General features: G+C 58.8%; 1 protein-coding gene across 3 annotated transcripts; it reads left to right on the top strand.

Moving 5' to 3' along the window:
• Nucleotides 1-2280: 2280 nt before the first annotated feature.
• Nucleotides 2281-27052, top strand: FNBP4 (formin binding protein 4). Of its 3 annotated transcripts, none has more exons than XM_065591267.1 (17): nucleotides 2281-2446; nucleotides 6587-6679; nucleotides 8453-8589; nucleotides 8878-9067; nucleotides 9443-9590; nucleotides 9681-9801; nucleotides 11685-12023; nucleotides 13022-13232; nucleotides 18181-18296; nucleotides 18928-19032; nucleotides 19819-19952; nucleotides 20928-21106; nucleotides 21791-22104; nucleotides 23151-23295; nucleotides 23397-23656; nucleotides 24447-24604; nucleotides 26029-27052. In XM_065591267.1, the coding sequence occupies exons 1-17, from the start codon at nucleotides 2326-2328 to the stop codon at nucleotides 26117-26119; spliced, it is 2862 nt and encodes a 953-aa protein (XP_065447339.1). In that variant the 5' UTR covers nucleotides 2281-2325; the 3' UTR covers nucleotides 26120-27052. The 3 variants fall into 3 exon arrangements, with proteins under 3 accessions (XP_065447339.1, XP_065447338.1, XP_023964091.1); XM_065591266.1 differs by having other exon boundaries at nucleotides 2282-2446; nucleotides 18178-18296; XM_024108323.3 differs by lacking the exons at nucleotides 2281-2446; nucleotides 6587-6679; nucleotides 8453-8589; nucleotides 8878-9067 and adding an exon at nucleotides 9091-9270 and having other exon boundaries at nucleotides 18178-18296.
• Nucleotides 27053-27811: the final 759 nt, after the last annotated feature.

Genomic DNA, 27811 nt, shown 5'->3' with positions numbered 1-27811 from the left:
AAAGGCACAGAGGTGCCCATAAAGGGGAACATTTTCCCCCATTGCATGGTGCAGGTGCTGAATGCAGGGCACCAGTTCCTAGACTCTGACTCTAGTGCTTGGAGGGGGCACAGCTGGGTCATGTCTGGCTCTTCTGTCCTAGGCAGCAGCCACTGCGTCAGAAGAAATGGCTCATTGCCTGCCTGTCTCAAGGGGAATGCCAATCTGCAAAGCAAGGCTGTGGGCAGCTGGGATTTGTAGCACAAAAGGATTTGAAATAGTGAGTTCCTAGCTGACATCCGCCTCTTCCCACGTGCCCTGCTGGAGAATTTATTCCCAAGCCAAGCGCATTGTTCCTAGCCACATGTATGAGGCTGAGGTTCAACAAGGACAAGTGCAGAGTCCTGCACTTAGGATGGAAGAATCCCATGCACTGCTACAGACTAAAGGACCTAGGTGGCAGAGAAGCTGGATATGAGTCAACAGTGTGCCCTTGCTGCCAAGAAGGCTAATGGCAATTTGGGCTGTATAAGTAAGAGCATTGCCAGCATCTTGAGGACGTGATCATTCCCCTCTATTCGACATTAGTGAGGTCTCATCTGGTGTACTGTGTCCAGTTTGGGGCCCCACACTACAAGAACGATGTGGAAAAATTGGAAAGAGTTCAGCGGAGGGCAACAAAAATGATTACGGGGCTGGGGCACATGATTTATGAGGAGAGGCTCAGGGAACTGGGATTGTTTAGTCTGCAGAAGAGAAGAGTGAGGGGGGATTTGATAGCTGCTTTCAACTACCTGAAGGGGGGTTCCAAAGAGGATGGAGCTCGGCTGTTCTCAGTGGTAGCAGATGACAGAACAAGGAGTAATGGTCTCAAGTTGCAGTGGGGAAGGTTTAGGCTGGATATTAGGAAAAACTTTTTCACTAGGAGGGTGGGGAAGCACTGGAATGGGTTCCCTAGGGAAGTGGTGGAATCTCTATCCTTAGAGGTTTTTAAGGCCCGGCTTGACAACGCCCTGGCTGGGATGATTTAGTTGGGGATTGGTCCTGCTTTGAGCAGGGGGTTGGACTAGATGACCTCCTGAGGTCCCTTCCAACCCTGATATTCTAGGATTCTATGTAAGATAAGGGTCTGTTCTGGTCATCAACTTTGACCTGCCAAGGAACCTCACCCACTCAGTGCTGCATCCAGCTTGGTCACTCATGGTTGAATTAGCCTATATAACTTAGGTTAAGGCATATGGCGGGGTGGGGTGGGGGGGGTGGATTTTTCCCATCACTTGCTGCTCAGCAATGTGCACCATTCATCCAACTTCAGCTCAGGCGGACAGTTAGTGGCTGAATAAAGATCAGCAGGTAACCACTTCATTCCACCACCCCAGGGTCTGACTTCTCTGCTTCGTCTCATGAAGACAGAAGTGCTGAGGTCCTGTGTACTTCATGACCCAGTGGCAGCACATTGGACCAACAGCCAGCCACCCTTCTGTTCCCCAGCGAGAACCCCACCCCATCCCAGCAGTGTTAATTTGTGCTATCCAGGTGAATTCCCTTCCTTCCCACCTCCTCTTGCAGCTTTTGCTCAGCTGAAGATCCGCACTGACTTACAAGTCAAGGACTCTGCTTTCAAGCCAAGCCATCTCCTTGGGCCTGGGCACTCATGTTCTCTGAGCAGCTTGGCTCAAACCCTCCTTCAACTAGGGAAGTGGGGGAGTTTGTGACTGAGATTTTTTGGTAATATTTTTGATTAATATTGTGTGCCTCAGTTTCCCCTGGTTAGGTGGTGGGAAAGGGGTTGTATGCTTGTTGCAGAAGCCCAGAGATCCAGGTGTGACTGACGCTTAGCTGCCTGTTCCCCCATGCCCAAGGAGAGTCCCAGAAGACAACGGCCACTCCAATTGCTTGGACACTTGGCATCTAGCAACAAATGGCCATGGACAGCCCACTGTCCTTAAGAAGCGAGCCGGGTGTGACCGGCTGGAGGACAAATGACAGGAGGGGCCAAGTGAGGTTAAGTGTGGGCTGCTAGAGGCAGAGGGCAGCTTCTGAACTGGGCCTAAGGGGGTCAGAGGTTTCTGGACTGACCCAGATGGACTGGGTCCTTGCGCCGGGGCTGCGCGGGCTGGGGGCGCAGGCGCAGGCGCAGGCGCAGGCAAAAGCCCCCCCCCCCCCCGCAAATGGCCACCCGGCTCTGGCCAAGCCCCGCCCCGGCATGTCGTCACACGCCCCCTGGCCCGGCCCCGCCCCGCCGTGTCGTCACACGCCCCCTGGCCCGGCCCCGCCCCGCCGTGTCGTCACACGCCCCGCGCGCCATCTCGCGCCCCGCCCCCGGCCCAGGCCGCACCGCGCTCCATGGGGAAGAAGGGTCGCGCGGCGCCGGGCCGCCGGCCCATCCTGCAGCTCTCCCCGCCCGGGCCCCGCGCCGCCCGCGACGGGCCGGCCCCGCCCGACGTCAGCTCGGGCTCGGAAGCGGGTAGGGACCGGGCGGGCCGCGGGGGCGGCGCCAGCTGCGGGAGCCTGGGGCCTGCGGCCTGGCCGGCGGGCGCGCGCGGGGCGGGGGCCGGGGGGTGTATTGGGGGGCAGGATGGGGGGGTGCCCGGGGAAGGGAGGCAGGGCCGGGGGGGGGGTATCTGGGCAGGGCCGGGGGGTGGCCCAGAGGGCCGGGGGGTGTATTGGGGGGCAGGATGGGGAGGTGTCCGGGGAAGGGAGGCAGGGCCGGGGGGGGTATCTGGGCAGGGCCGGGGGGGGTATTGGGGGGCAGGATGGGGGGGTGCCCGGGGAAGGGAGGCAGGGCCGGGGGGTGTATAGGGGGGCAGGATGGGGGGGTGCCCGGGGAAGGGAGGCAGGGCCGGGGGGGGGTATCTGGGCAGGGCCGGGGGGTGGCCCAGAGGGCCGGGGGGTGTATTGGGGGGCAGGATGGGGAGGTGTCCGGGGAAAGGGGACAGGGCCAGGAGGGGGTGGCCCAGAGGGCTGGGGCGAGGGCTGTGGGGTGTATAGGGAGGCAGGGTCGGGGGGGGGGTATCTGAGAGGGCCAGGGCTGGAGGGGGTTGTCTGGGGGAGAGGGCCGGATCGGGGTGTCCTATAGGGGCCGGGGGGCCAAGGCCAGGGGGTGTATAGGGAGGCAGGGTCGGGGGGGGGTGTCCAAGGAAGGAAGGCAGGGCTGAGATGGGTTGTCTGACGGGGGTAGGGCTGGGGTGGGGGTCCCAGAGGGGTGGAGGGCGATGCCCTGGGTGTTTTTGTCCCTTCCAGCCTGTCGCCTCCTCCCCGGCAGGGCCTGTCCACCCCTGTGCCAGCACTGTGCAGTGTGGGCCCGGCCCCTACCTGATGCCATATCTGGCCTGACCACTTGGGAGTGGCTGGCCCTGGGGGGGCAGGACCTGCCCTGCCAGCAAGGGTCAGGGTGTGGGGATTGGCGGGGATCACCCCGAGTCTCCTCAGGCTGTCAGTTTGGCCTTAGATGCTGGAAGCTCGATCTCGTCCAGCCAGCACCAGGGGTCACATGAGGAGTGTGTGGTTTAGTGCTTCGTGGCATGGGTGTTTGGTTAAGTTGGTGCTGTAACGGTAAAAAAAAAAAAAAGTTTGGGGAAACTAACTGAAACTGAAGTCCATAGTTCCCAAAAGAGCAGTGAGCTAATAATGTTTGCTGTCAGTTACACTGCTGGTAGGAATGGCCCCAGGTGATTGTTAATCGCCCCTGCCCCATGGTCAGGCAAGTTTCTATATTGCATTCTAGCTCTCGCTGGCAGGGCAGTGGGGACAGAGCTGCTGGCTGGATTTCTACATGTGTGTTATAGCCCTTGCTGGCAGGGATGCAGGGTCTCTGAGCAGTTCACTAAGTGTGTGTTGTAGCCCTCGCTGGCAGGGTGCGGGGTTGCTTGGTGGCTTTCTGTGTGTGTTGTAACTGTCACTGACAGGGCGGTAGGTATGGGGTCATTAGGTGGGTGTCTACATGTGTATCGTAGCCCTTGATGGCAAGGTGATGGATACAGGGCTGCTGATCTCAGCCTGAATAGCTGGGTGCTGCCTAATGCAGGGTTTCTCAAACTGGAAGTCGGGACCCCTCAGGGTTGTGAGGTTATTACACGGGGGGTTGTGAGCTGTCAGCCTCCACCCCAAACCCGGCTTTGCCTCCAGCATTTATAATGGTGTCAAATATATAAAAAAGTGTTTTTAATTTCGGAGGGGGGGTCACACTCTGAGGCTTGCTATGTGAAAGGGGTTACCAGTGCAAAAGTTTGAGAACCACTGGTCTAATGGGTCAGGTTATCTCTGGTAGCCTGTTGATGCATCGTATTTATTTAGGGGTTTCTTTATTGGATTGCAGGCCTGCAGTGCTTTTCCTTACCTCCTCACAGCTCTCTGATGCTTTTGTTTATTGTCTGGCCTGTGGCTGTCTGATCAGTATGGGCTGTTTCTGCCTTTCCAAAGTAGGAGTGGAAGCTGTTGTGGTGGTTGGTTGTGTTCATCTCTTCTGAGTTGTCTGCTCAGCCCCTGTGTCCTTTGCTCCTGTTGCGAGTGACTGGATTCTTCACCTATCGCAGACATGGCATCTTGGAGTTGCGTAGTGGCAGTCATAGTTTGGGAGCAAAGGGTCTGTAGGTTGTGGAGGTAGGTGCTGGAAAGGATAGCAATGATGTTCTACTCTGCGGTTTATTCCCTTTTTGTGCTTGGTGTATTACTGGCGTCTGACCTTGGATGCAGCCCTGCACAGATTTAATTACAGCATGTTCTGCTTTGGAGCAGAAGGCTCAGTCTTGGGTAACAGATTGACTCAGTCGCTCTCCGTGGATGTACCAGGTCTTGGAGAATTGGACACACGTGAACAGCTGGGCCAGACCCTGCCCATCACTGGCAAAGCAGTATCTAGCCCCATCCAGCGCTCCCAGGAGACCATTCTGCCATTCGCATGGTGGAGGCTAATGTCTTCTCTTGCACTTCACACCCCCCCTCCCCACAGACCCTGTGGTTTCCCTGACTGAGCCCACTGAAAAGTCTTCTTCCCTGTTTGCCTTAATGATGTGATAATTTCACCATGGGCAGCCCCCAGCTCCTAGTCCCGTCAGTGCCCGGTTGGTGCCTTGCTGGAATGCCAATCGGTATCTGGCAGAAGGGAAGCAAAGATCCTTGTCCAGCTGTGCAGTGGGCCACCCTGCCAGTTTCCTGAATTTCAGGTTCTAAATCGGGGGTGGGCAAACTTTTTGGTCTGAGGGCCGCATTGGGATATGGAAGTTGTATGGCGGGCCATGAATGCTCACAAAATTGGGGGTAGGGGTGCAGGAGGGGGTGAGGGCTCTGGCTGGGGGTGTGGGCTCTGGGGTGGGGCCAGAAATGAGGCGTTCAGGCTGTGGGAGGGGGCTCCAGGCTGGGACTGAGGGGTTTGGAGGGCGGGAGGGGGATCAGGGCTGGGGCAGCACAGAGAGCTGCCTGCCCTCGCCTCCTTGTACTACGTAGGAGCCTGGGGGGGGGGGGGGGGTCATGCTGGCTACTTCCTGGGAGCCGCGCGGAGTGGGGCAAGTCCCAGACCTCGTTCCCCGGCTGGAACACCGGAGCAGGGCAAACCCCCAAGCCCGCTCCCTAGCGGGAGCTGAGGACCAGATTAAATGGGCTGAATGTGGCCGACGGGCTGTAGTTTGCCCACCCCTGTTCTAAAAGAAGCTTTGAGAGGAAAATAAAGCTCTTAAAATACAGTTGTTACAACGAATTCTGTGCCAATGGCCTCCACGCGTTCAGTGCAGTGACGGAAGGGACCGAGTGCAGAGCTTGAAGCCTGGGCTTCCTGCCTGGTTTGGGCAGGCGCCAGGAATCAGTGGCATAGCATTCTGGGAGTTTCCACGGTGGGGGTGGTACTCAGGGCTCCTGCACAGCAGGGATCTGGTCTCAGCTCAACCCGGGGGCTTCCTGTATAGTAGGTGACTAAGCAGTGTGGTCTCTGGGGAATTTCCTCGGTGAGATTCGCAGCTGGGCAGTGGTAGTGCTGGAGCTGCTCAGGGGCACAGGATGGGGAGGCTGCTGTGCTGTCTGCCCCCAGAACGGCCTGCAGCTTCTTGGCTCCACCTGGGCAAGAGCAGCAGGGGCACGGGCTGTCCCTCTTCCTCCTTTGGGTCATGCCCACAACTGGCCATGTCATGCACCTGCTCTGCCTCCACTTCCCTCCTCAAGACATGCTGCCTACAAGCAATCAGCCGGCCCAGAGTCTTGGAGAGAGCTGCTTTTTATTTATTTATGAAAGAGAAAACTTGGCAGTGAGTCCGAGCTGCTTAGTTGTGCACACGGCCTGTTGCTGCCATGCGTAGCCACTGTTTCTTTTTCATTACTCTCCTCCTCCCTCTGCTTGGTACGGTCACTTGAGTCATGTGTGAAGTTCGGTTGTAATCGTTTGGGGGCTGGGGCTGTGCTGTCTGGATGGCACCCCAGGACTGTGAGCAGAGTCTGCGAGTGCTTCCCCAGGACAAGTTGCAGTGACCAGCCCAGGGGGGTGTATGGAGCTGCTGTTTGTGGAGCAGGAGATGTATTACGCCCACGTGGTTCCCCTCCCCAGCTTCCTTTGTTAGCAGGGGCTCTTCCCTGGATGCGGGCCACTGACGTGACTGTCACTTTTCCTTCCTTCGCCCAGATGAACCCGAGGTGGCTGGGGAGGTTCCCAGAACGGCTCCAAACCCGCCCCAAATGACTGCACCTGCTGGACTGGCAGCTGTCAAGCCAACAGGTAGGTGGGGCATTTCTCCTCCCTTCGCTCTCCCTAGGATTTAGCTCAGTCTGCAGTTACTAAGGGCAAGCAGCCAAGTCTGTGTCTGTCTGGCACTGGACGCTCTAGGCGCAACGTGCTGTCGTTGGAAGGCAGCTGGCAAAGGCAGACATGGCGTTTGGGCCCTGGTCTGTTTGGGTGTGGAGGCGGCGTTACCGGATCATTCAGAGCAAGTGCCTCTTGCTTGTGCTTTGCCTTGGAAGGCTCAGGGGTGTGGGGTCTTTCTGCACTGAAGGATTTCCCAGATGACTCAGTGGATTGGGAGCTTCCTCCGCTCTAATTGATGACGTGGAGGTGTTGAGTCTTTAGCCAGATATTTGTTCCAACCCTTTGGCTTTGTTTTGGTCGCTCAGAGTCTCATGCAGCTTGAATAAAAATCCCTTCCCACCTCAGTCAGGGTATGTCTGTGCTTAAAATGGCACTACTGTGTAGACATTACCTACGGCGAAGGGAGGGGTTCTCCCATCGCCATAGTTAATCCACCTCCCCGAGAGGTGGTAGCTAGGTCAGTGGAAAAATTCTTCCTGCGTGCACCAGGAATTAGGTCAGTATAGCTATGTCTCGGGGGTGTGACGTTTTCACACGTAAGCTATACTGATATACAATCCTCGTGCAGACCAGGCCTCGGTTAGGTTCAAGGATCAAACCCACTAGTCCTCCATAGACACTTCTGTCTAGCTGGTTTTTCCAGGGACCTGGATTTGTAACATGAAAAGCAAATGAAAGAAACTCTTCAGGCCCCTTGTTAGTGACCATTATGAAACAAAACAAGGGGCAGATACAATTGTTTTTCCCCCCTCTGTGCTCACCTTTAGGGCCCATCAGGGAGCCGGCTTTTGGAATTTGTGCGTATCCTTGAGCTCAACACCCCAGGTTGGAATCCAGAGCTGTGTGCTCTGATGGCACCTGGAGGGAATGACTCCATCTCAGTGGAAAGGTTGCTGGCAGAGAGCTTTTTTCATTTACAGCAGTCCCGTGCTTATGGCCTGATTTAGCTCCAGCAACCTGTGGACTGTTAAATCTGTTTTGCTACTTTTCAGATTTATTCAGTAGTTAAACAGTTGAAATGCCTACAACTCTGGGATAGCAACTGGCTTTCCTGATTTGTAGTGCTCCTCACAACAATTACCTTGATAAGCTTTAAATCGTACAGCGCTGGCACATTCCGGACTGCCCCGAATGAGTACTTAGGCGGGAGTTCTCTGCTTTGGAGACTGAAAGGTCACAGGGGTCTGGTAGGGATGTGTGGGACCCGCATGGCACATTCAGCATAGCGAGCTTCTAGCCTCCACGGTTGCAAAGTTGCATCTTGTTTTAAATGAGATTGTAAGCCCTTTGGGGCAGGGACCGCGTCTTCGGTGTATCTGTACCACAGTATGAGTAATGCTCACCATCTCGGAGGAGCAGGCTGTGTCGATGGCTCAGTGATGCTTCCTACGTACCTTGGGAGTGTTGCCTCTCCTTGTGCGCTTGGTGCGAGAGGTGAGAACTGGCAAGAGAGCTGTAGCTTGGAAGCAGGGTATGCGTGGTGTTCAGTTGCCCAAAACCAGTGAGCTCTTTCTGCGCACCCAGAACAGCTGTGTGTGCATTGTGTGGCATTCTGAGTTTGCTCAGTGAATCCTGGCAGGTGGCTGTTTCACAGATTGCATTTGAAATACTTTCTCTGTCCTCTGCTTTAAACCCAGGCAGCCGAGGGTGGAGGGAAACTCTCACTGGTAACTCTCCTCTGCCTAGGTGGCTTATGTTTGCTCGGAGCATACGCAGACAGTGATGATGAGGAGGGAGAGGCACCTGAGAAATCAGTGCCATCCAGAGATGCAAACGGCAACAATTCAACGGACATTGACAGCACGCTGGCAAACTTTCTGGCGGTGAGTAGAAATTCTGCCCTGGGTCTCAGTCAGGGGACGACAGGCAGGGCTCCGGGGTCACCACCTTCTGACAACCTGAGCTGTGCTTGTGGAGAAAAGTGGCCGAACGTGCTTTTGCTGGGGTGGAAGGCAGGGGGGTGGAGGATGAAGCTGGTGGGCGGGGTTTCAGGGCTGCTGAGTTTGGAGGACTCGCCTGGGGTAGCGGCTGCTCTCTGCGCGTTGGGGAATACGCTGATTGCCCCAAATCTGGGGCTTCAATTCATTTGTAAACATTTTGTGCTTTTGAAGGAGATTGATGCCATTACAGCTCCGCCCCAGCCTGCTGGATCCACGGGTGCCTCCGCCGCGCCCCCGCCGACTCCGCCGCGCCCAGAGCCCAAGGAGTCTGCCTCGAGCCATCCCTCGGCTACGGCGAACGGGACGGGCTCTGCCCAGCCGGCGGAGTGGCAGTATGACACCCAGTGCTCGTTGGCAGGAGGTGAGCTCTGTTGCCGGGTTCGTCTGCCCCAGGGCGTGCGGGCAGCCATTCCAGCTGGGGGGGCCTCCATCCCCGGCAGCACGCCAGCCCCCGTGTCCCTTTCATTGCCTGGAAACAGCCGCGTTCTCTCTAGCTGTGATGTCAGAAGATGAATGTTGTGCTGTAGCCCCAAGAATGAAACACTTAGTGGCCGACACACACAGGTTTGTGTCTTCCAAGGGCTATTGGTGAGTGGCTGGCGCGTGGGGTGAGCGCAGGGACAGACGGTGGGGTCCCTGTCTCCTGAGGCACGTGGAGAGGGCCATGGTGCCTAGCGGCGGGCGGCGGGCTTAGGGGCATCCTGCTCACTCACGGCCTTTGGTTTTCTTCCCTCAGTGGGCGTGGAGATGGGAGACTGGCAGGAGGTCTGGGATGAAAACACTGGCTGCTACTATTACTGGAACACGCGGACCAACGAGGTGACCTGGGAGCTGCCGCAGTACCTCGCCACCCAGGTCCAGGGGCTGCAGCGCTATCAGCCCAGGTGAGGCCAGGCCACCTTTGGAGCACCGGCGGGGAGAGGGGGGGGGCCTGTTGGTAAGTGCTCGTCACAGCCTCTGCTTTCCCTCCCCAGCTCTGTGGCAGGCGTTGACGGGAGTTTCCTGGTGGCTGCAGACCTGTACCCTCAGGAGAAAGGGGTCGCTGTTGCCAGCATTAGCCGTGGGACTGTCCTACCCAAGCGAGAGGTGAAGAAGGTCAGTGGGAGTCACCCCTTTCCTTGTTCCTGCAGAACATCTCAATGAGACACTCCATCATGCTGCAGGCTGGCCTCGCCCCGGGCTCCCAGGGAACAGAGGGGCCAGGAAGGAGCTAGAGAGCCCAGAGGAACCTCAGCTAGCCACAGAGTTTGGACAGCTGGGCGTCTCTGAGGCCAGGCTCCCCACCCCCACCTCCCTGGGTGGAAAATCCTGCTCTAGTGGTGGGATGCGGGCTCCAAGTGCCATTCTGCTCTAGAAATGGCCCCGATGTGTCCTGTGTTCACTTGGCGCCCTTTTACCCCTGTAGAAGGGCAGCTCAGCGCGCCAGCTGGGTGTTCTCTGCTCTGGTCACCTGCTGGAGGGGTCTGGGGGTGTAGGAATGAAAACTGGATTGGGTGGAGGGACTGTGTAGGCTCCGAAGCAAGGGCTGCCTTGCTGGGTGGATCCTGCGGTACTGAGCACGTTGCCAGCACTGGGAACTTCTGCTTCACCTGGGCACCGATTCCCTCTGTGGGGATGGCACAGTGCAGCAGTGGGCAGTACGTGGCACCTGACTAGTAGCGCAGAGAGACTCCCGCTCCCTGTGTTGAGTCAGCGAGGCTATCAGGAGCGATGTGGGCGGCCTTCGCTCTGCACACACCCTGAGAGCTGCCCCGGTGACTAAGACTATACCAGGCCAAGGAGTCACTTGGCGGGGAGGAGCTCAGGGTTTGCCGTGCCGGATTGGAAGGACAAAGCCCAGAAGCCTCTGCTGCTTTGATGAAGGTGCAAGGAGCCCTGCACAGGGCAGTGATGGGCCAATTGTCCCCAGAGACAGCGGCCTCCAATAACCGGAGGCTGACTGTTGCCCTCCATGGAAACCCTGCTCCTCTTTCCAACCCTCCCAGACTATTGGCCTGACAGACAGTTTGTGGCACTGAGTTTCCCAGGCTGATCATGTAGAGAAGCATGTATTCTCTTTCTGAGTGCGCTGCCCGGGGGATTGTGCCCCTGGTTGTGTGGCTGGGAAGCGTTCTGTCTGCACTGTCCCCCCTGTATAACATCCCTGATGGGAGGCGGAGTTTGGAGAAGGACAGGCTTACTGTTTTATGGAGGAGTTCAGGGAGGGCGTGCCGTGCATAGGGGGCCACGTAGAGTATCCGGCTGCATGGTAAGAGAATAAAAACTACTGGCCATCTTCTAGTGCCCCTCTGGATCAAACATGCCTTCCCCAGGAGGCCTGTGTTCAGTTCTGGGTCCCTCGTCTCGTGAAGGAGACGGGTCAGAGGCAGGCGATGAGAGTGATCAAAGGCTGAAAAAACATCTGTGGGAAGGGTCTGCAAAGGCTGCAGCTGTCCAGCTTAGAGAGGACGTTGCAGGGGTGAGGGAGAGGAGGAGGGCCAGACTCTCCCAGTAGCCCCTTCTCCCAGGCCGCACTCAGGAGTCCCTTGCTAAGAGGAAGTCCCTGTACACCAGGCCCAATTGATGTTTGGGTCTTGCAGGCCCGCAATGCACCCCGGACGCCAGCAGCGCCCAGGGTCTCAGAAGGGATCGGCCATAACTCTGGGTGTTTGCTGGGTGGGATGCAGCGGGTTAAGTACTGAACCTCTCACTGACAGGGTTAGGGAGATACTTTCCCTAGAGGCTCGTTGCTCCAGAATTGTCCACCCCAGGGTTCTTGCACCTTCCTCGTAAGCCCCTGGCACTGGCTGGTATCGGAGGCTGGAGGATGGCTGTTCCTGGATTGCTGCAAATCACTGGCTGGGAAAAGGCCCTCACTGCAGGGATCTCTACAGGGGAGTCTTGTTCCTCCCTCTGCCGCTTTCTGAGCGTCCCTCGGGCTGTCAGGCAGTGGCGATTCTGGAGCGGGGGAGAGCCTGTGACTCTTGTCTGTCCCGCAGGAGGTGAATGAAGGCGTCCAGGCCCTCTCGAGCAGCGAAGAGGAGAAGAAGGGGGTGGCGGCGTCCCTGCTGGCTCCGCTGGTCCCCGAGGTGGTGAAGGAGGAAGAGGAGCGCTGGAGGAGGAAGGTGATCTGTAAGGAGGAGGTGGAGCCGGTGCCAGCGGAGGAGGTGGCCGCGGGGGAAGCGTCGGTGGCTGCTGACGAGCAGGACCCTTGCAGGGATGCTCTGGAAGACCCTTCCCAGGAGGGTCTGTGCAGCGTGGTGCAGTCAGGGGAGAGCAGCGAGGAGGAGGAGGAGCAGGACACGCTGGAGTTGGAGATGGTGTTGGAGAGGAAGAAGGTAAGTGGCAGCTGGGGGAAAAGGGGGCAGGTGCTGCCGGGTTGCTGTTGGAGGGAAGCCCTGTGTCATTAACAATCCAGGCGGGCCGAGAGAAAACCTAGTCTCAATCGCCACCCAGCCCCTGTGTGATCTGTGCCAGGGACTTAGTGGAGATTCAGGGGCTGCCCCCATCACCTATGGGGCAGAGTGCCCAGGGAGACACCACACAGTACGCTCCTCCCTCTGGCAGAATGACCCCACGGCTGGGTCTACGCTACAGGTGCTACGGTGCTGCAGCTGTGCCGCTGTAGCGTGGACACATCGTACAGCACCTCTGGCCACCGTAGCTAGGTCGATCTCAATTTGAAGTGTACACCAGGCCGAAGTAGCGCTGTGTTCCCCTGCAGTAGGCAGCAGGACTGGAGTCACGGGGCACAGCATTGGCCGGAGCATTGCATGTAGAAATCCGGGGGGAGGTGTTTCGTGAGCCCCTGTCTGTTTAGCTGACACTGTTTTCAATTCCCCAGTTGGAGAGAATTGCCAGTGGATGGAAAGCTCTGAAAAGAGTCTCTGGGAAAAGGGATTGCTCCCCAATCCCGGGGGCCAATCTCAGGGTTCCCATTATTACCAACCCCTTCATCACGGGCACGCTTGTGCCAGGCTGATGTGACATCCGCCAGTGGGGCTCATGACAACCTAGGCTAGTGGTTCCTAGACTTTTCACCAGGGCAACCCACCAACTGCACCTTGTCTGTTTTTTGGTGACCCACCATTACATGTATGCACCTCCGCACTCGCCCTGAAGGGCTAGGCCTGGCTTCCTGCTCTGGGCATGGTGACCTGGCACAGGGGGTCGCAGCCCCACTCAGGTTTGGCCTGGCCATCCTCTGTCGTGAGGTCACCTTCTTGCGTATCAGCCGGGTGCAGCTGCTCCTGAGGTTTTGCCCTCCTCCCCTTCCCTTGTGAGAATGCTGGGGGCTGCTCCCCGAGGCGGCACTCACCCTCTGGTCTTGTGGCAGGCGGAGCTGCGAGCCTTGGAGGAGGGAGATGGCAGCGTCTCGGGTTCCAGCCCGCTCTCAGACGGGAGCCAGTCAGCATCTCTTGACACAGCGCCCAAGCCGGCGTCCATGCAAGGGAAGTGGAAGCTTTTTGTCGGGGTTGCCAGCCCAGAGTCCACCAGTCGCGGCTCTAGCAAGACTGGCCGAGAGACTCCAGAAATCAAGGAAGCAGGTAATTTGAGAGACGCCTCCTGGGCCACGGCCCTCGCTTCCCGGCCAGTGACTGCAGGGAGAGCCGCGCCCTCGGGCACCGAATTGCAGTGTTCAGCGCGGGCTCCTCCTTCACATCGCAGGGGTTGGCAGCTCGAGGGTTTGTCTGGAGGGGTCAGGGCACGGGCCGTGGTACTGCCAGGCTGAGCTCTTTCCTCTCTCTGCAGCCCAGCAGCGGTAATGCCTAGGTTATTAGCAATGAATGTCGTCTTGGGGGGGGCTCTGCGTATGCCCTCTACAGGGAGGAGCACCCCGGCACTTTGAGCCCAGAGCCCTGCAAATCTGCAGATAACTTTTTTATATCCACGGATGCGGATATTCGTGGACCACTTTTGCAGCCCGTGGATCAGGTGCGGATACAAATTTTGTATCTGCGGGGGGCTCTGCTCTCGGGGAGCACACGGGGCGATGGGAGCAGTTCGGAGCTGGCTCGTGGGACGGAGGTTGGCTTCGCTGTATCGGTTCGTAGAGTCTCTGATCAGCACTAGCCATACAGGGTTCACACTGCACCGCAGAGCCTGGTGGCTGTGGGCGTCATTGCCACCGAGCGACTCCATTCCTGACAGGGTGCTTGGGGGTACGTCCCATCTGCCTCCAACAGTCCTGTGGGGTGGTTCAAGGCCTCTGGAGAAGATCTGGGGGCTATGGGGTCATCAGCATATGTATCAAACCTGCTGTCTGTCCCACCTCTGAATGGGGCGGCCACCCGCAGCTCCCAGTGGCCACTGTTCGCCATTCCCGGCCAATGGGAAGTGGCGCTGGCTGCAGGGTTGTGCTGGCCACGGCTTCCCACAGCTCCCATTGACCGGGAACGGCGAACCGCGCACTGGGAGCTGCAGGTGGCCGTTCCTGCGGACCACGTAAACAAACTGTCTCACGGCCTGCCAGCGGATTACCCTGATGGGCCGCAGATTGCCCACCGCTGGACTTGAGGCTGCAGTGGGGATGTTTGGGGGCGCTCATAGACTGCGCTTGCTGCTGGGGTCTTGGGTGTATTGGCCAAGTGCCCCCCTTTCTGTGGGTTGGCTACTTTTGGGCCTGGCCTTTGCTGCCGAGAGCTAGGCCGGCGTGTCTCGCAAACCAGAAGTGCAGCACACTGGGCAGTGCCTGGGGAGCTCCGCATGGGCCTGCCCACCTGGTCAGTGGGGTAGGGAGCAGGTCACACCAGTCCTTGCTCTGCTGCACTGGCTTCCTGTTGGCTTGCAGCACTGGAACCAGTCTGTGAGGCTCTAAACAGCCTGGCAACCTGAGAGTCCTCTTTCCCTGGGACCTCCTGGGCAGCAGCAAATGCTCAGTGGCCACTGACCCAGCCCACACCTATTGACTGCTAGGGCTGGAGGCAGAATCCGTTGTAGACTTGTAGTTGCAGGAGGCAGGCTGGCTGGGCAGGTGTTGTATTAGGCCAGTCCACTGCTGTATTTGAATCCCTGGTCCTCGCAGGGCCATGTGTGTGATACTTTGTGCAGGTGCCCAGAGACTGCCAGATGAGGCTCAGTTTCTAGCCCAGTGGTTAATTGGGGTGTGGATTACGGAAACACCCATCCGGGCAGGCGTCCCCGAGCTGGAGTGGGGTAGAAGTCCCGCCTTCCTCTAATATAGCATGAGGACTGGCGAGGCCTGACTCGTTGGGCAGGTGTAACAGTCTGACTTGCTAGGGGCGCTTGACTGCATGGGCTGGTCCATGGATCTGTGACAGAGTCTTGAGCCCTCCGTGGCTCAAGAGGCCAAGCCAGACCTGCCAGGCCCTGATTAGCCCAGAGCGCCTCGAGAGGGCTGGAGGTTTGTCCCGTCTCTTGCATTCAGTGTGGCAGGGTATTGTAGAAACCAAACCAAGCCAGGCGGTCTCTGCCCCTGCCGCTCGGCTTTCTGGATTCTAACTTCTTCCTGGGCAATTTGGCCTTGAGTTCTGCGGAGCCCCTCTTCTGCCACAGACACATCTGGCTTCACAGCTCCCAGCATGCTGGGCAGCTGCGCCCCACGGATTGGCCCCCACGGCCCCTGCCATGGACAGCTACGGCCCATGGATCGTCCCCCTTCCCCACCCCACCCGGTCCCTTCCACGGACAGCTGTGTCCCACGGATCGGCCCCTCCGGCACCTGTCATGGGCAGCTGCGCCCCACGGATCGGGCCTCTGGTTTCTGTGCCCCACTGACTAGGCCACCAATTCCCTACCATGCCCCTAAGGACTTTTGGCTTCAGGTCCAGAGCGCCCTTACGGATTCTCTCAATGTAGCTGACAAGGTCTTTGTGGCAGGGACAGCCTGTTACTCTGAATGTACAGTGTCTAGCACAGGGGTCCCATGATCTCAGCTGGTTCCTAGGCCCTGCCATAATGACTAATGAAAGTACGAGCCCTTTCCAGGGTTGTCCTCCTGTCCTGTGGCAGAGCAGCACGTGCAGTTCCCTTGGTCTGTGGGGATTGGGCAGCAGAGGCAGAGAAGCGCCTGGAATGCGCTCAAAAGGCAGCGCAACCTTGGCCATGCTTGGATACTTGGGGCAATCCAGAGTGCAGCTCTCAAAGGTCACAGGGAGGCCTCCTGAAAGGACAAGCCAGGAGGAGTCAGCAGGTGCCAGACCTCCCCCCCCCTCAGCCCCCTCCCCAAGGAAAACATTCCTATGTTGGGCTATATCTTGGTGGCCGCCTCCTGGCAGACTGTTCTGCAGTGACTCATGGTACTAGAGGATCTGAAGGCCTCAGCAGCTCCAGAGCTAAATGAAGGACTCCTGTGCATTCTCTCACGGACCGGCTGGGCCTTCCCCTCTCCCCTGCGGTCAGTCTGACTCTGCCTCCCAAGCCATTGAAGGGCGGAGAGCTGTTCTGGAGGGTCTGGGGACCTTCTAGAATAGAGGAAACCATGTGGATAAATGTCCTATTGGCTGGGTCTAGGTACACGAGGCAGTGGAGGAAAGCAGAACCATTGGCTGGTGTGGGGCCTTCACGTGGAGTGGGGCGAGAGGGGATTGGAGTAGGAGGGTCTCAGGCTCATGGTGGAATGAGATGGGCTGAAGGAGGAGAGTTTGTGGCTGACTGTGCAGGCACGCAGAGCACTCCTTGCCAGGCCTCTGCTCATTGCCTTGGCTTGAGAGCGCGTTCCATGAGGGCCCGGGGGACGCCCAGCATCCAGACCCTCAGCTCGGACAGTGGTGATGGTCATGGCTGGAAAAAACCCACCTCGTCGCCTAGAGAATAAGGCCCTGGACAGGAGCAGAGACGGCTCCTTGGGCAGCGAGGAAGGTGCGAGCTGTGTTCAGGGGACAGGACTCCGTGTCCATTCTTTGTAGGTCAACAGGATTGCACCAAAGCACAGACCTGGTTGGTGTTCTCGATTTCTCCTCGGAGTGGAAACAACCCTGCAGGGGCCTGAGCATTGCTGAACAGCTCAGGCTGGGGATGCGTCATAGTGCGAACTGAGATGGTGCAATAGCTGAGTCGTGGGTTTGTCTAGCCCCAGAAACAACCTCCTCCTTTCCTAAGGGGAGCGGCCCCTCCCCTAGCTGCCTGGCCCTGCTGGTGGGGAGGGCTGGGCCTGTGTGCGGTGCTGTAGAGCCGTACTTGGGTGAGAACAGCAGGTTCCGGCCGGGCCATCCTAAGAGGTGTCCGGTGTCTCGTGCTCCGAAGGGAGGAGGTTGGGGTTGAATCTTTAACGGCAGTGCCCTTTCCCCGTTCATTAGTCACTGGAGTTAAACTCCTGTTGGCGAACTGGAAGGGCTGCGTGGGGTTCGCCTTGTGGCTTGGTGAACATGGTACGTCTGCCCAACAAAAAACCATGCTCTGCAAGTCTCACCGCGGCTCAATGACTGGGGCTCTCACTATGGGGCTAAAAACAGCCGTGTAGACATTCCCGCTCAGCCTGAAACCCGGCCACGGGGGAGGGTCCCAGAGGCCGGCCTTCAGCTTCTATGGGAACGTCTAAAAGCTGTTCTTAGCCCCGTAGCATGAGCCCAAGTCATCAGCCCAGAGTCTGAGGCTCGCTGCCACCATGGGTTTGCTTGTTGGGTTGACGCACCCTTAGGGATTTTGGGAGCTTTGTCTGCCTGGCTGCGGTGGGCCAGGAGCAGGGCTGTGGGTGGGATGTGTATCGGGAGCTCAACTCTGTATGACTCTTGCAAAGGCGTCCTTTATTCCCGACATTAATCGGTGACTGCAGTGAAATAGGTGTGAACAAGCTTGCTGGCTGTCTTAGGCTGGGCCTACACTACAGGGTTAGCTCAACGCAACCTGCCTCGTGTCAACCTACCTGTGGAAGTGTGTTCACTTAAATTTGGCTCCCGCCGACGTCAGTGCCTCTCTACGCCGATTTAGTAACACCACCTCCCCAAGCGGCGCTGAGTCACGGTCAATGTGATTAGGTCAACGCAGCATCAGTGTAGATGCTGCATTGCTTACATCAACTGTAACTGGCCTTCAGGAGCTGTCCCACATTGCCCCACACCAACAACACAATCGATACAAGCACTCCTGGTGAGGATGCGCACCGCCAACACAAGGAGCCAAGTATGCGCTCACAAGCAATTTAACGACGGTGGCTATGTTCCCATGCAAGTTAGTTTGACGTAGTTTGTAGTGTAGACATGGCCTTGGTCTTCTGGCCTAGCCAGGACCTGGATTCTTAATGGGAAAAAAGCCCTACTTTCCAACAATAAAGGAACAGATGAGGGTGCTGTCTACTGCTCCTCTTCAAATGCACTGATTAAATCTGTCTGCTCCCAGTCCCTTCTGAGGCCACAGTCTGCCCGGGAAGCCCAGGCCAGACTTGAACTTTTAAAATAGGATAGAATAGGGCCGAGCTTTTTTTAATTGACTCCCTCCCGTGGCTGCCCGCTGATGGGGGGCCATGCGGTGGGTGGCGACTGCGCTGCCCTGTGGGAACAGTTAGGAAGGTCTCGTGTGTTTTCTCTCCCACAGCAGCGAGTGCAGAAGCAGCTGAGGAGACATCAGACAAAGAGCTGGAGCCAGAGGAGGTCCAGGACAAAGTGAAAGCGCAGGGAGCGCCCAAAGCAGAAGAGGAGGAGCAGGACCTGAAGGTGGGTGGGCGGCAGGGGAAGGAAGAATTTGGTATTGACTAGTGTTTTGGTCACAACCGCTTTTCTGTCCGGGGGGGAGCGGGGTGTCCCCAGATTCCCTCCCATCCTCATTCTTGAGGGAGCCATGTCGGGGTTGGAGCATGGCCTTGGAGTCCTGGAGCGCTCCGTTGGGTGGCCCTCTGGCCTCGGCCCCAGGTGAAGGTGGGAATTTGGAGGGTTGGGGACAGCGGTGGAGCTGGGTTTGGGGTATGAGAGTCTTGCTCGTCTCTCTGCTCCTGAGAAGCAGTCTAGCGCGTGCTGCGGGCGTGGAGAAGGCAGTGGCTGGGTGGTGGTGGTGGGTTGCCTACCACTCAAGTGTAACTCCTCCAAGTCAGAGATGGAGGAGGCTTCTTAGCTCATCACAGGGCAGGCTTGTTCCCTGCTACGTAGAATGAAATGGCTCCATTTGCGGAGTGCTGGGATTGGGGGAGGCAGGTTCTGAGCCAGGCACGCTGTACAGCCCACGGGCACCATCTCACTGCCTCCCCCGCCTGCACTTAGCTACCCTGGGGAGCAGGGGCATAGCTGCATGAGCGCTGGCAGTCCTCCTGCGGGCTGATCCTCACCCCTTGTGTGCCCTGTCTCTCGGCAGTTTCAGATCGGAGAGCTGGCAAATACCCTGACTAGTAAGCTGGAGTTCCTGGGCATCAACAGACAATCCATGTCCAACTTCCACATGCTGCTGTTGCAGACCGAGGTAACGGAAGCCTGTGTGTGTCCCCGGGAATCAAACATCCTTCTATTTCCTGAGTGTTGGAAGCCAAGCTGAGCCCAGTACTCTAGCCCTAGGCAGCTAACCATTGTCCCCCTTCATTGTCTGAGTCCTTCCCCCAGCCCACCCAGACAGGACTGGTCCGTGTCCTTGCCCAACACCGTCCATAGGGTAGGGTCCTGCCAAATTCACAGCCAGGAAAAGCGCATCACGGACCATGAAATCTAGTCTCCCCCTGTGAAATACGGTCTTATGTGTACTTTTACCCTACACTATACCGATTTAATGGGGGAGACCAGCGTTTCCCAAACTGGGGGTCCCCGAACCAAAAGAGGGTTTTTGGGGAGGATCACAAGGTTATTGTAGGGGGGTCCTGGTATTGCCCGTGCTGCTTTCAGAGCTGGGGGTCCCAGAGAGCGGAGGCTGCTGGCCAGGCACCCAGCTCTGAAGGCGGCGCTGCTGCCAGCAACAGTGCAGAAGTAACAGTGGCAATACTATACCAGGCACCCTTACTTCTGTGCTGCTGCCTTCAGAGCTGGGTGGACTCCTACCGTCACAACACCGTGACATTTCAGATTTAAAAATCTGATATCATGAAATTTACCATTTTTAAAATCCTATGACTGAAATTGACCAAAATGGACCATGAACTGCCCCCTTGCCAGCAGAGGGCAGCAGCGCACCCCCTAGTGCTGCCCTCCTGCTGGTTTTACTATTGCTGTGCTCTCTTTGATGCCAAAGTGTGACAGCTTCTCTGCTTGCTGGCTCTAGACCCGGATTGCGGACTGGCGCGAAGGAGCTCTCAATGGAAACTACCTCAAACGCAAACTGCAAGATGCAGCCGAACAGCTAAAACAGTATGAAATAAACGCCACCCCTAAAGGCTGGTCCTGCCACTGGGACAGGTACGCACTCTTCTCCCCTTTTCACCTTTGACCTTTGACCTCTCAGACATGATTTGTGACCATCACCACCTGACGACGTTGGCGACATCTGTCCGGAGACTGAGAGCAGCTGCAGTTAGCGGTGCTGGGCGGGCAGAGAACCTCCGGCACTCACAGAGTTTGGGCCAGCCACCAAATTGGAGACCTAAAAAATCCCTGTTAAAAAAGTGTTTGGAATGGCTTTGGGTCGGTGATTGGACAGAGCTGGTTTTTACTCTCCCGAGTGTAGCTGCGCTGAGGAGGGCGGGCTCGGGGGGTCGCGCATGCGAGAGCTCTGTGCACTTTGCAGGACCTCTGGATCTCTACTCCGGCTAACAGCGCTGACCCTCAGGAGAGCCCCCCTGGCTGCGGATGGGAACCAAGCGCAAGATTACTATCTCCTACCGGCAGGTCAGACCCAAACATTTCTTTTTCTATTTGGCTTTTCTGGATTGTTTGTTCATTGTTTGAAATGTTTGCTCTTTTGTTTTTCAGCTCCCAGAGCCTCTCCCTCTCTCTAGCGTTCACTGTATGTTTGACACCAAGAGTATCATGCATGGGACCTCGACAGCCCATGGGGGGAGCAGCCGCCTTGCTTAAATTGGGCTGCTCCCTGTTTGTACTCCGGAGGCAGTTCTTAACAGTCCTGTTCCTAGAGAGAGCTCGCCCCCCCTCTCCTCCCTCCCTGTGAACATTAGCCTGCTTTCCCAGCCCTTCTCTCTTGGTGGGGAGGGCTCGGGGCTGGATTCACAGAGCCAGCAATGCAAACAGCTTTGAGCGAGCTAGCTCTGACCTCCCGCCTCCCTCCTCAAAGTTGTTTGTTGCCTTTGTGAATGGCAGCCCTGGTAGAAGCGGGGCTTCCCGGTGAGAGCCCAGCGCTGTCGCGGGAAAGGCCCATGTCTGCGTGTCGCTGCAGGGGAGGGAACGTAAAGCCGCCTGTTCTTTCTTGTGATCTAGGGACCATAGGCGCTATTTCTATGTTAACGAGCAGACAGGAGAGTCCCAGTGGGAGTTCCCGGATGGTGAGGAGGAAGAGGACGGGCAGGCCCCGGACAGTAAAGCTGAGGCTGTTGCCAAGCCAGCTCCGAAGGAGAAAGCGGAGTCCGGTGGTGACTCCACGGTGGAGAACTCCACAGGTACTGGGGGGCCCGGGCTGTGAGATGGGGGAGGGGGAAGCAGTGTGGACTGGCTAGAGGGAGGGGGAGGGTGGCTAGCAGATGTTGGAGAGCTGCTGGGACCAAGGATGGTGCAGTGGTTAGAGCACTACCACTAGCAAGACCCGGCTCCAGTTCCCTGCTCTGCCATGGATTCATTGTCTGACCGTGGGCCAGACTCTTGCTGTCAGAGTTGCCTTCTGTAACGGGGTGTGAGGGCCAATCTGCAAGGTGGTGAGGGGGCCCCGATGGTGGGTGATAGGGCCAGAACAAGCTCTCTCAACCAGAAAAAGAGAAGAGGGGGTCTCTTTGCTGCCATCGAGCGGTGGCTCGACACGCCACCAGGTTTTGGTTAGCCAAGGAGAGCGGCTGAGCCGTGGACGGAGTTAACCCAAAAGGGAGGCGCTGTGCCCGGGGCAGCTGGAGTCACACTGCCACACACTTCCCCAAGAGCCTGAGGGTGCGCAGTCCCTCGCCCTACGGCTTGGGCAGCGAGCCCTGTGGTGTGCTGTACACGGGCACCGCGCCTCCCTGCCACCGAAGTTGCCAAGGAGCAGGTTACCCCTCGGGGGAGGGGATCAGCACAGCCGAGCGGAGAAATGGGTGGGTTGCGGCAGGAGCAGTTCCAGGGTGGGTTGTCAGGCATGCACCAATGTGTCTCCTCAGGTCCTCTCAGCAAAGAGCCCTTCTCCGGCCAAGTTCCTGCCACGTCCCTCGTGCCACTCACTCCGTTTTGGACTCTGCTTCAGTCTTCTGTCCCCGTGCTCCAGCCCCCTCTGCCCTTGGAGGTGCCCCCGCCTCCCCCACCTCCGCCAGAGTCACCCCCACCACCGCCGCCGCCACCACCGCCTCCCGGGGAGGACGGAGAGATCCAGGAGGTGGAGATGGAGGATGAGGAAAGCGAGGAACCACCAGCCCCAGGAACAGAGGAAGATGCTCCTCTGAAACCGCTTCTCCGCCCAGCTGTCACCAGCAGCCAGGTGAGCGTGGGGAGCGACCGCTGCCTGGGGCGGGCCCAGGGTTGGGTGTGCTGTGTGAGACAGGTAGCTCGGCATCACGCGGCCGGCGGCCGGGCGTGTTTCCCAGTGGCTGTGCTTTGTATCCTCCTGCAGCAAGCCCCTGTCACCCCATGGGTAAGGGCTAGCTGCCTAGCAACTCTGCGTTTCTCTCCCCCCACCCCCTCCCAGTCCTGGGAGAGAAGGTTGACCTGAATGATATACCCTCTCCAAAAGTCATTGCCGAGGCCCCTCCCAAGAGGCAGTGGAAAGGAGGTGGTCCTGGGACGTTGCTCAGCCCTGGATCTTGGGGGGAGCAAAGGTCAGTTTTAACGGGCAGAGAGGTCATTGGGCGTGCCGGGGTTCTGTGCTGTGAACCGGAGCCCGGGGGATCAGTGGAGTTGCAGTGGATAAGGGGAAAAGCGTTCTGTAGTGAGCTGTCCGGCTCCTGCCTGAGGCCGGGCTGCTCTAGAACAGCCTAAACCCCGTATTCTCTGCGGGGGGATTTCACCCTCGTGAAATGGTTCCTCTTCCAGGAGTGCAAAATGTTCCCCCCACGAGGCGGAGAATCCATTTGTCTCCTGGGGCAGGGGCATGTTAAACCGCAGACCAAATGTGCGCGAGATCCAAGGCCCGTCTATGCTAGTAGCTCGCTCGGCTGCACTCAGGAGTGGCCGTGCAAGGGGCAGGAGGGCAGGGCGGGGACAGCTGCCAGAGCAGGAGCTGCCGCCGGCTAGGAATTTGGAGGGGGCAGTGGGTATCAGAGGGACGGGGAGGATGAACCACGGGGGGACAGTGCGGTCCCCGAGCCAGGCCAGTGTGGCAGGCCACCACAGTGGTGGGCTCCATCCATCGCTGGGTCACCCAGGCCTACGCTCAGCGCTGCCTGGGGCTGTCTCGAGTGGGCACGTCCCCTTGCCGGAGAGAGCCCCTGTCCGAGGGACACTGGGCTCAGCAGAGGGGCCCTGGAGATGTCTCCTGTGGTCAGGAGTCAGTCCAGCCCCCTGACTGGCCACCCCCTCTGCCTGCAGAGTAACTCCGAAGGCAGCGCCTCCGTCGCCCTCGCCGCTAAGCCGCAGAAGAGGAAAGCCGGTGAGATGAGCACGGGGCTGGTGCAGCGAGCAGCGACCATCGGCAGCTGTCCCGTTCTCTACAGCCAGCCCGTCATGGCAGCCAGTGAGTACCAGCCCCGGAGCGGCCTCCCCGAGGCCAGAGCGGCGTCTGCAGCGGGGGCTGCCAGGGACGTACCAACCTCCATCTCTCTGCTGTGTCCGCAGGCCCTCAGCCCATGGGGCTGAGTCTCCAACCGAGTTACCTGGGCGTGACCGCGCCAGCCATCATGAGCTATTCGGAGTGTGCCGTGCCCACCGGGCTCGCGGCCACCATGGCGCAGCCAGCCCCTGCACGAGGAGCCCTGCCTGTCAAGGGGGCCACGGAGCAGCCGCCTCCCCCTCCTCCGCCGCAGCCGCCACCTCCGCCTCCCCCAACCACCAAAGCACCGCCTCCCGAGAAACCTCGCAAGGGGAGGAGGGACAAGGTAGGGGTGGGCTCACCGCTGCCCGGGCCTGTGGGGAAGCCGCTGGCAGTTCCAGGCTGTGCCTGGGTGGGCGCGAGCAGCGAGAGAAGAGTTGGGACTTTGTGGCCTTGGGAGACAAGTCGCTTCCCTCTGATTTTCTGGAAAGGGGAGGCTGGCTGATGTGTGGAGAACCTGGGAGTCCCTGAGCAAAGGGCTGATGCTGCAGGCAGCTTGCCCCCCCCCCGCTCCTGGGCAGTGGCTCCCCTAGTGTGGGGCAGGTCGACCCCCAGGAGTGTGGGGCCAGCGCTGGGCTCGCGGGCTTGCTGCTAGTCAGCATAGAAGTGACTGGGGGGAAGCGCGTTCTCTCACTGGCGGTAGCTAGACACACCGCTTCCTCGGAGTTCTTGGGGCTCCTCCAGCATTAAGGGGGGACTGGGTCCTCATCCCTGACTGGGCCTGTAGGCTTTACCGTAATACGCCTAATAAATAATGTACAGCCCCTAGCACAGCAGGGCCCTGACCTGTGGCTTGCAGGGACTACGGTAATATAGTCGTGTGGGGCAGGGCTTGTGCCCGCCCCTGACTCTCGCTGATCAGTCCCAGTCCTCTCCCCTCCCCCCATCTCTCCCAGCTGGCCACTGGAGCAGAGTAATGTGCCCCCCTGCAAGTATCGGCCGTTGTTCCCCCCACACGCTCTGCCTCTGTCCTTGTGGCTGGGTCCCTCCCGCCCTGGCTCTGTGGGGGAGGGGCGCGCCTCTGTGCCCACAGTGCCACCTGTGTGGTCCCAGCTCTTCCCCTTCGTCGTGCGCAGGGCAAGAAGGGGAAAGCGAAGATGCCGTCGCTAGTGAAGAAGTGGCAGAGTATCCAGCGGGAGCTGGACGAGGAAGAGAACTCCAGCTCCAGCGAGGAGGACCGGGAGCTCACCTCTCAGAAACGTATTGAGGAGTGGAAGCAGCAGCAGCTAGTGAGGTATGGGGGGAGGGGGAACTGGGCCCGGAGCCTGCTCCTTGGGAGCCCTCTGCACCTGCTCGTAATGCAGTTCCTGCTACACCCCTGGCCAGGGCACCAGCCAGACCCCCCAGGTGGCAGTGTCAGCAGAGGGGTCGCAGGAGGGAGCGTTCTTCCCCTGGACAGGGCAGCATGGCTGTGCTGTGCTGCCTCTGGGGTCCTCGCCCCCTTTCTCTGTGCCACAGTCCCCAGGAGACCCTCTCGCTGGCCCGGCCTCTCAGCTGGCTGTATCCGTTGCCGTTATTGGGGGGGCGGTTCTTTTCCTGTGGCTAGCCCAACAGCTGTGAACGGTTATTGCTCGTGCCTTAGTGAGGCACTTCCTGGCACCCTTCACCTATCTCCAGGGCACCCTCGAGCCCTCCGCCTCGGATCAGCCCTCTCCAGCCTGCCCACGCGAGCAGTGGGCTCGGCCCGGGTGGCTGCCCCGTTCATTGGAAATCCAGCTCCTCTAGCATGCCAGCGGAGAGCCCACTGCCCTCGGCACCTCCTCGCGGGGACAGCACTGACTTGCTGGGCCACTTACCCCACATTGTGCCGAGCTGGAGCTCTCCGCCAGTCACAGCGCGGCGGCTGACTCATGACATCACCTGCTTAACCACAGCCCTCAGCTCCTCTTCCAGCGTGTAGGGCCAGCTGTCCCATAGCCCCAAGCTGGGCAGGGTCCTTGGCCAGCACCTTTGGGCTCGCAGTGTAGAGTAGTGGGGCCTGGGAAGCGCGAAGGCAGGGCGAGAGGGCATGGCGAGGGAGAAGACCCTGCTGCCTGCCACCACCCTGCAGTGAGCTAGGTGGCATGGGCTAGGTCCCTCCCGCCACTGTATTTACAAAACTCCCATGGGTCAAGTTTCGTGGCCACTCCCGCTCCTCCCCTGGGGTCCTTCCAGTGGCCGCCTGAGCCCGAACGCCCCACTCTGAAGATGTGTATAAGAAACTTCTTCCCTCTGCCCATCCCGGTGAGGGGAGCAGGTGCATGTGTGCAAGGAGGAGGGAGGGGTAGCTGGATCCTTCCATCCGATCTGCGGCTGGGGAAGCCTGACCTGTCATGCACTGAGTGTGAGGGGTGGGGATTCCCAGCAGCAAGGGGACAGCGCTTGACTGAATCCTTCCCAGCCCCCAGAACTGCTCCCTGGCACAGCACCTTCTAGCGGCCCCAGGAGGTCTTAGGCATATGGCCAGTTTCCTGCCGACACGCTCCTGATGCTCTCCGGAGGGCTGATTTGGCCATTCTGCGTCAGAGGCAGCTCTGTGAACTTCGCATCGTGTGCACGTCCCCTCTGTGCGGAGCCCACCCCACCCCTTGCCAAGGGCAGATCATGCCCCTGAGGGTGGGCTGCACAAGCGCTGCCCGGACTCCTTTGCCAGGCCTGAGGTGCTCTTTGTCCCCGCAGTGGCATGGCGGAGAGGAACGCCAATTTCGAGGCCCTGCCGGAGGACTGGCGAGCGCGGCTCAAGCGGAGGAAAACCACTTCGAGCACATGAGGCATCGGCACTGTTTTTTGTTTTTTGTTTTTTTACCATGTGTACAGTTTAAAGCCTCTTACCGATACGACTGTTGTCAATAAATTGTAACCGTTTGGGGCATCCCGTTTCAGTTGAATGGGCTGATGCAGCGATCCCCTAGCCTGGGACCTCTCCAGGGTGGGAGCCGGGATGTGAAAGGCCTGTTAGGTAATGGGCGGCCTTGACGGGCCTTGTGCTCGCCGTTCGGCTCCTCCTGACACAGCGGGGGTGCTGGGCATGAATAGTCCGTTTTGGGGTTGGGCTCTGGCAGCGACTGCACCAGGTGGACCCGCCCCCCGCACCACGCTTGGCCTGGCTGGTAGAGCCGAGTCGAGCTCAGAACCGTCGCCCTTCCCCTTGTGGCTTAAGGAGACCGGCTCTCTCGGACGCCTCCTGGCGTTGCCATTCCCAGCATCTCTGGCCCGAAGGTGCTGCAGCTCTGTCCCGCGCCGAGTAGAAACCCGTGTGCGCACTTCCTCCGTCAGACCAGCCAGTGGCCCAGACGAGCCCTTCACTCGATTCCAGGGCTGTCTGTGCAGGCCCTAGTGCAGTGACTAGACAAGTCCACCTTGCCTGGGCCATGAAACCTTTGGTCGGCCCTTGGACACGTTTGCGGGCCAGCTGGGAGGTGGTGGGAGGCCATGTGTTAGGAGCTGTTTGCTCTCTAGTTCTACCCTGTTCTAGGCCCCCACCTCCTTTCACTCCCCATCAGTCCCCCCATTTCAGCAAAAGTAGCTTTTGTCCCTGTTAAGCCCCCCCGCCCTGCCCCCCTTGGCTCAGAATCAGGTAAAAGTCACTTTCTTCCCACGGAAGGGAAGGCAGCTCGGGTTTCCAGCCGTTTGTATTTCTCCAGTTTTTGGCTTTGTAAATTTGTACATAGACATGAATAAAATCCCTTTTTATACTTCAGAACCTGCGTGTCCTTGTACTTCGGCGCGGGGTGGACAGTGCACTTGGGCTTGGGCCAGCGCCTGCAAATCGGGCTGGGAGGGACATGGTGGAGCTACGTTCTGGGTGACTCAGGCTCCTCCAGCCATCGCCTCTGCCAACTCACCAGCAAAGGGGGATCTGTCTGACTTGAACGGGCAGGTGCTCTTGGTCCGCGGGTGCACTAAAGCACTTGTTGATGCCGGCTCAGCCATGCCAGGGAATCTGTCATCAGGGAGGCTGGATGCCACCTCTGACACCCTCTTGTCTTGCCTGTACAGTAGGGCCCATAACTAAGGCTGCGTGTCTGTCACGGATTCTGTGACCTTCGTGACTTTTGCAGTGGCCGTTGCGGCTGGCTTGGGCAGCCCATGAGCCAGCAGCAGCAGTTTAGGTGTGGGAGGGGGCTCAGGCCCAGGGCAGGGGGTTGGGGTGCAGGGTGGCGCTTACCTCGGGGGGGGGGGAGGGGCTCCCTGGAAGCAGATGGCGTGTCCCTGCAGCTCCTAGGCAGAGAGGCCAGGGGGCTCTGCGCGCTGCCCCTGCCTGCAGGCACCACCCCCACAGCTCCCATTGGCTGCAGTTTCCAGCCAACGGGAGCTGCGGAGATGGAGTTTGCGGTGGGGGCAGTGTGCGGCGTCCCTCTGGTCTTCCCTCCCCCTAGGAGCTGCAGGGACATGCCTTCCACTTCCGGGGAGCTGCGCAGAGCTGGATAGGGAACCTGTCAGCCCCACAGACAGAGACAAA

This window comes from Chrysemys picta, chromosome 4 (genome assembly GCF_011386835.1).
Source record: "Chrysemys picta bellii isolate R12L10 chromosome 4, ASM1138683v2, whole genome shotgun sequence".
In the NCBI taxonomy this organism is placed as follows: Eukaryota; Metazoa; Chordata; order Testudines; family Emydidae; genus Chrysemys; species Chrysemys picta.
Note: the sequence above shows the minus strand (reverse complement) of the source record. Positions and strands in the feature narration are given on the sequence as shown.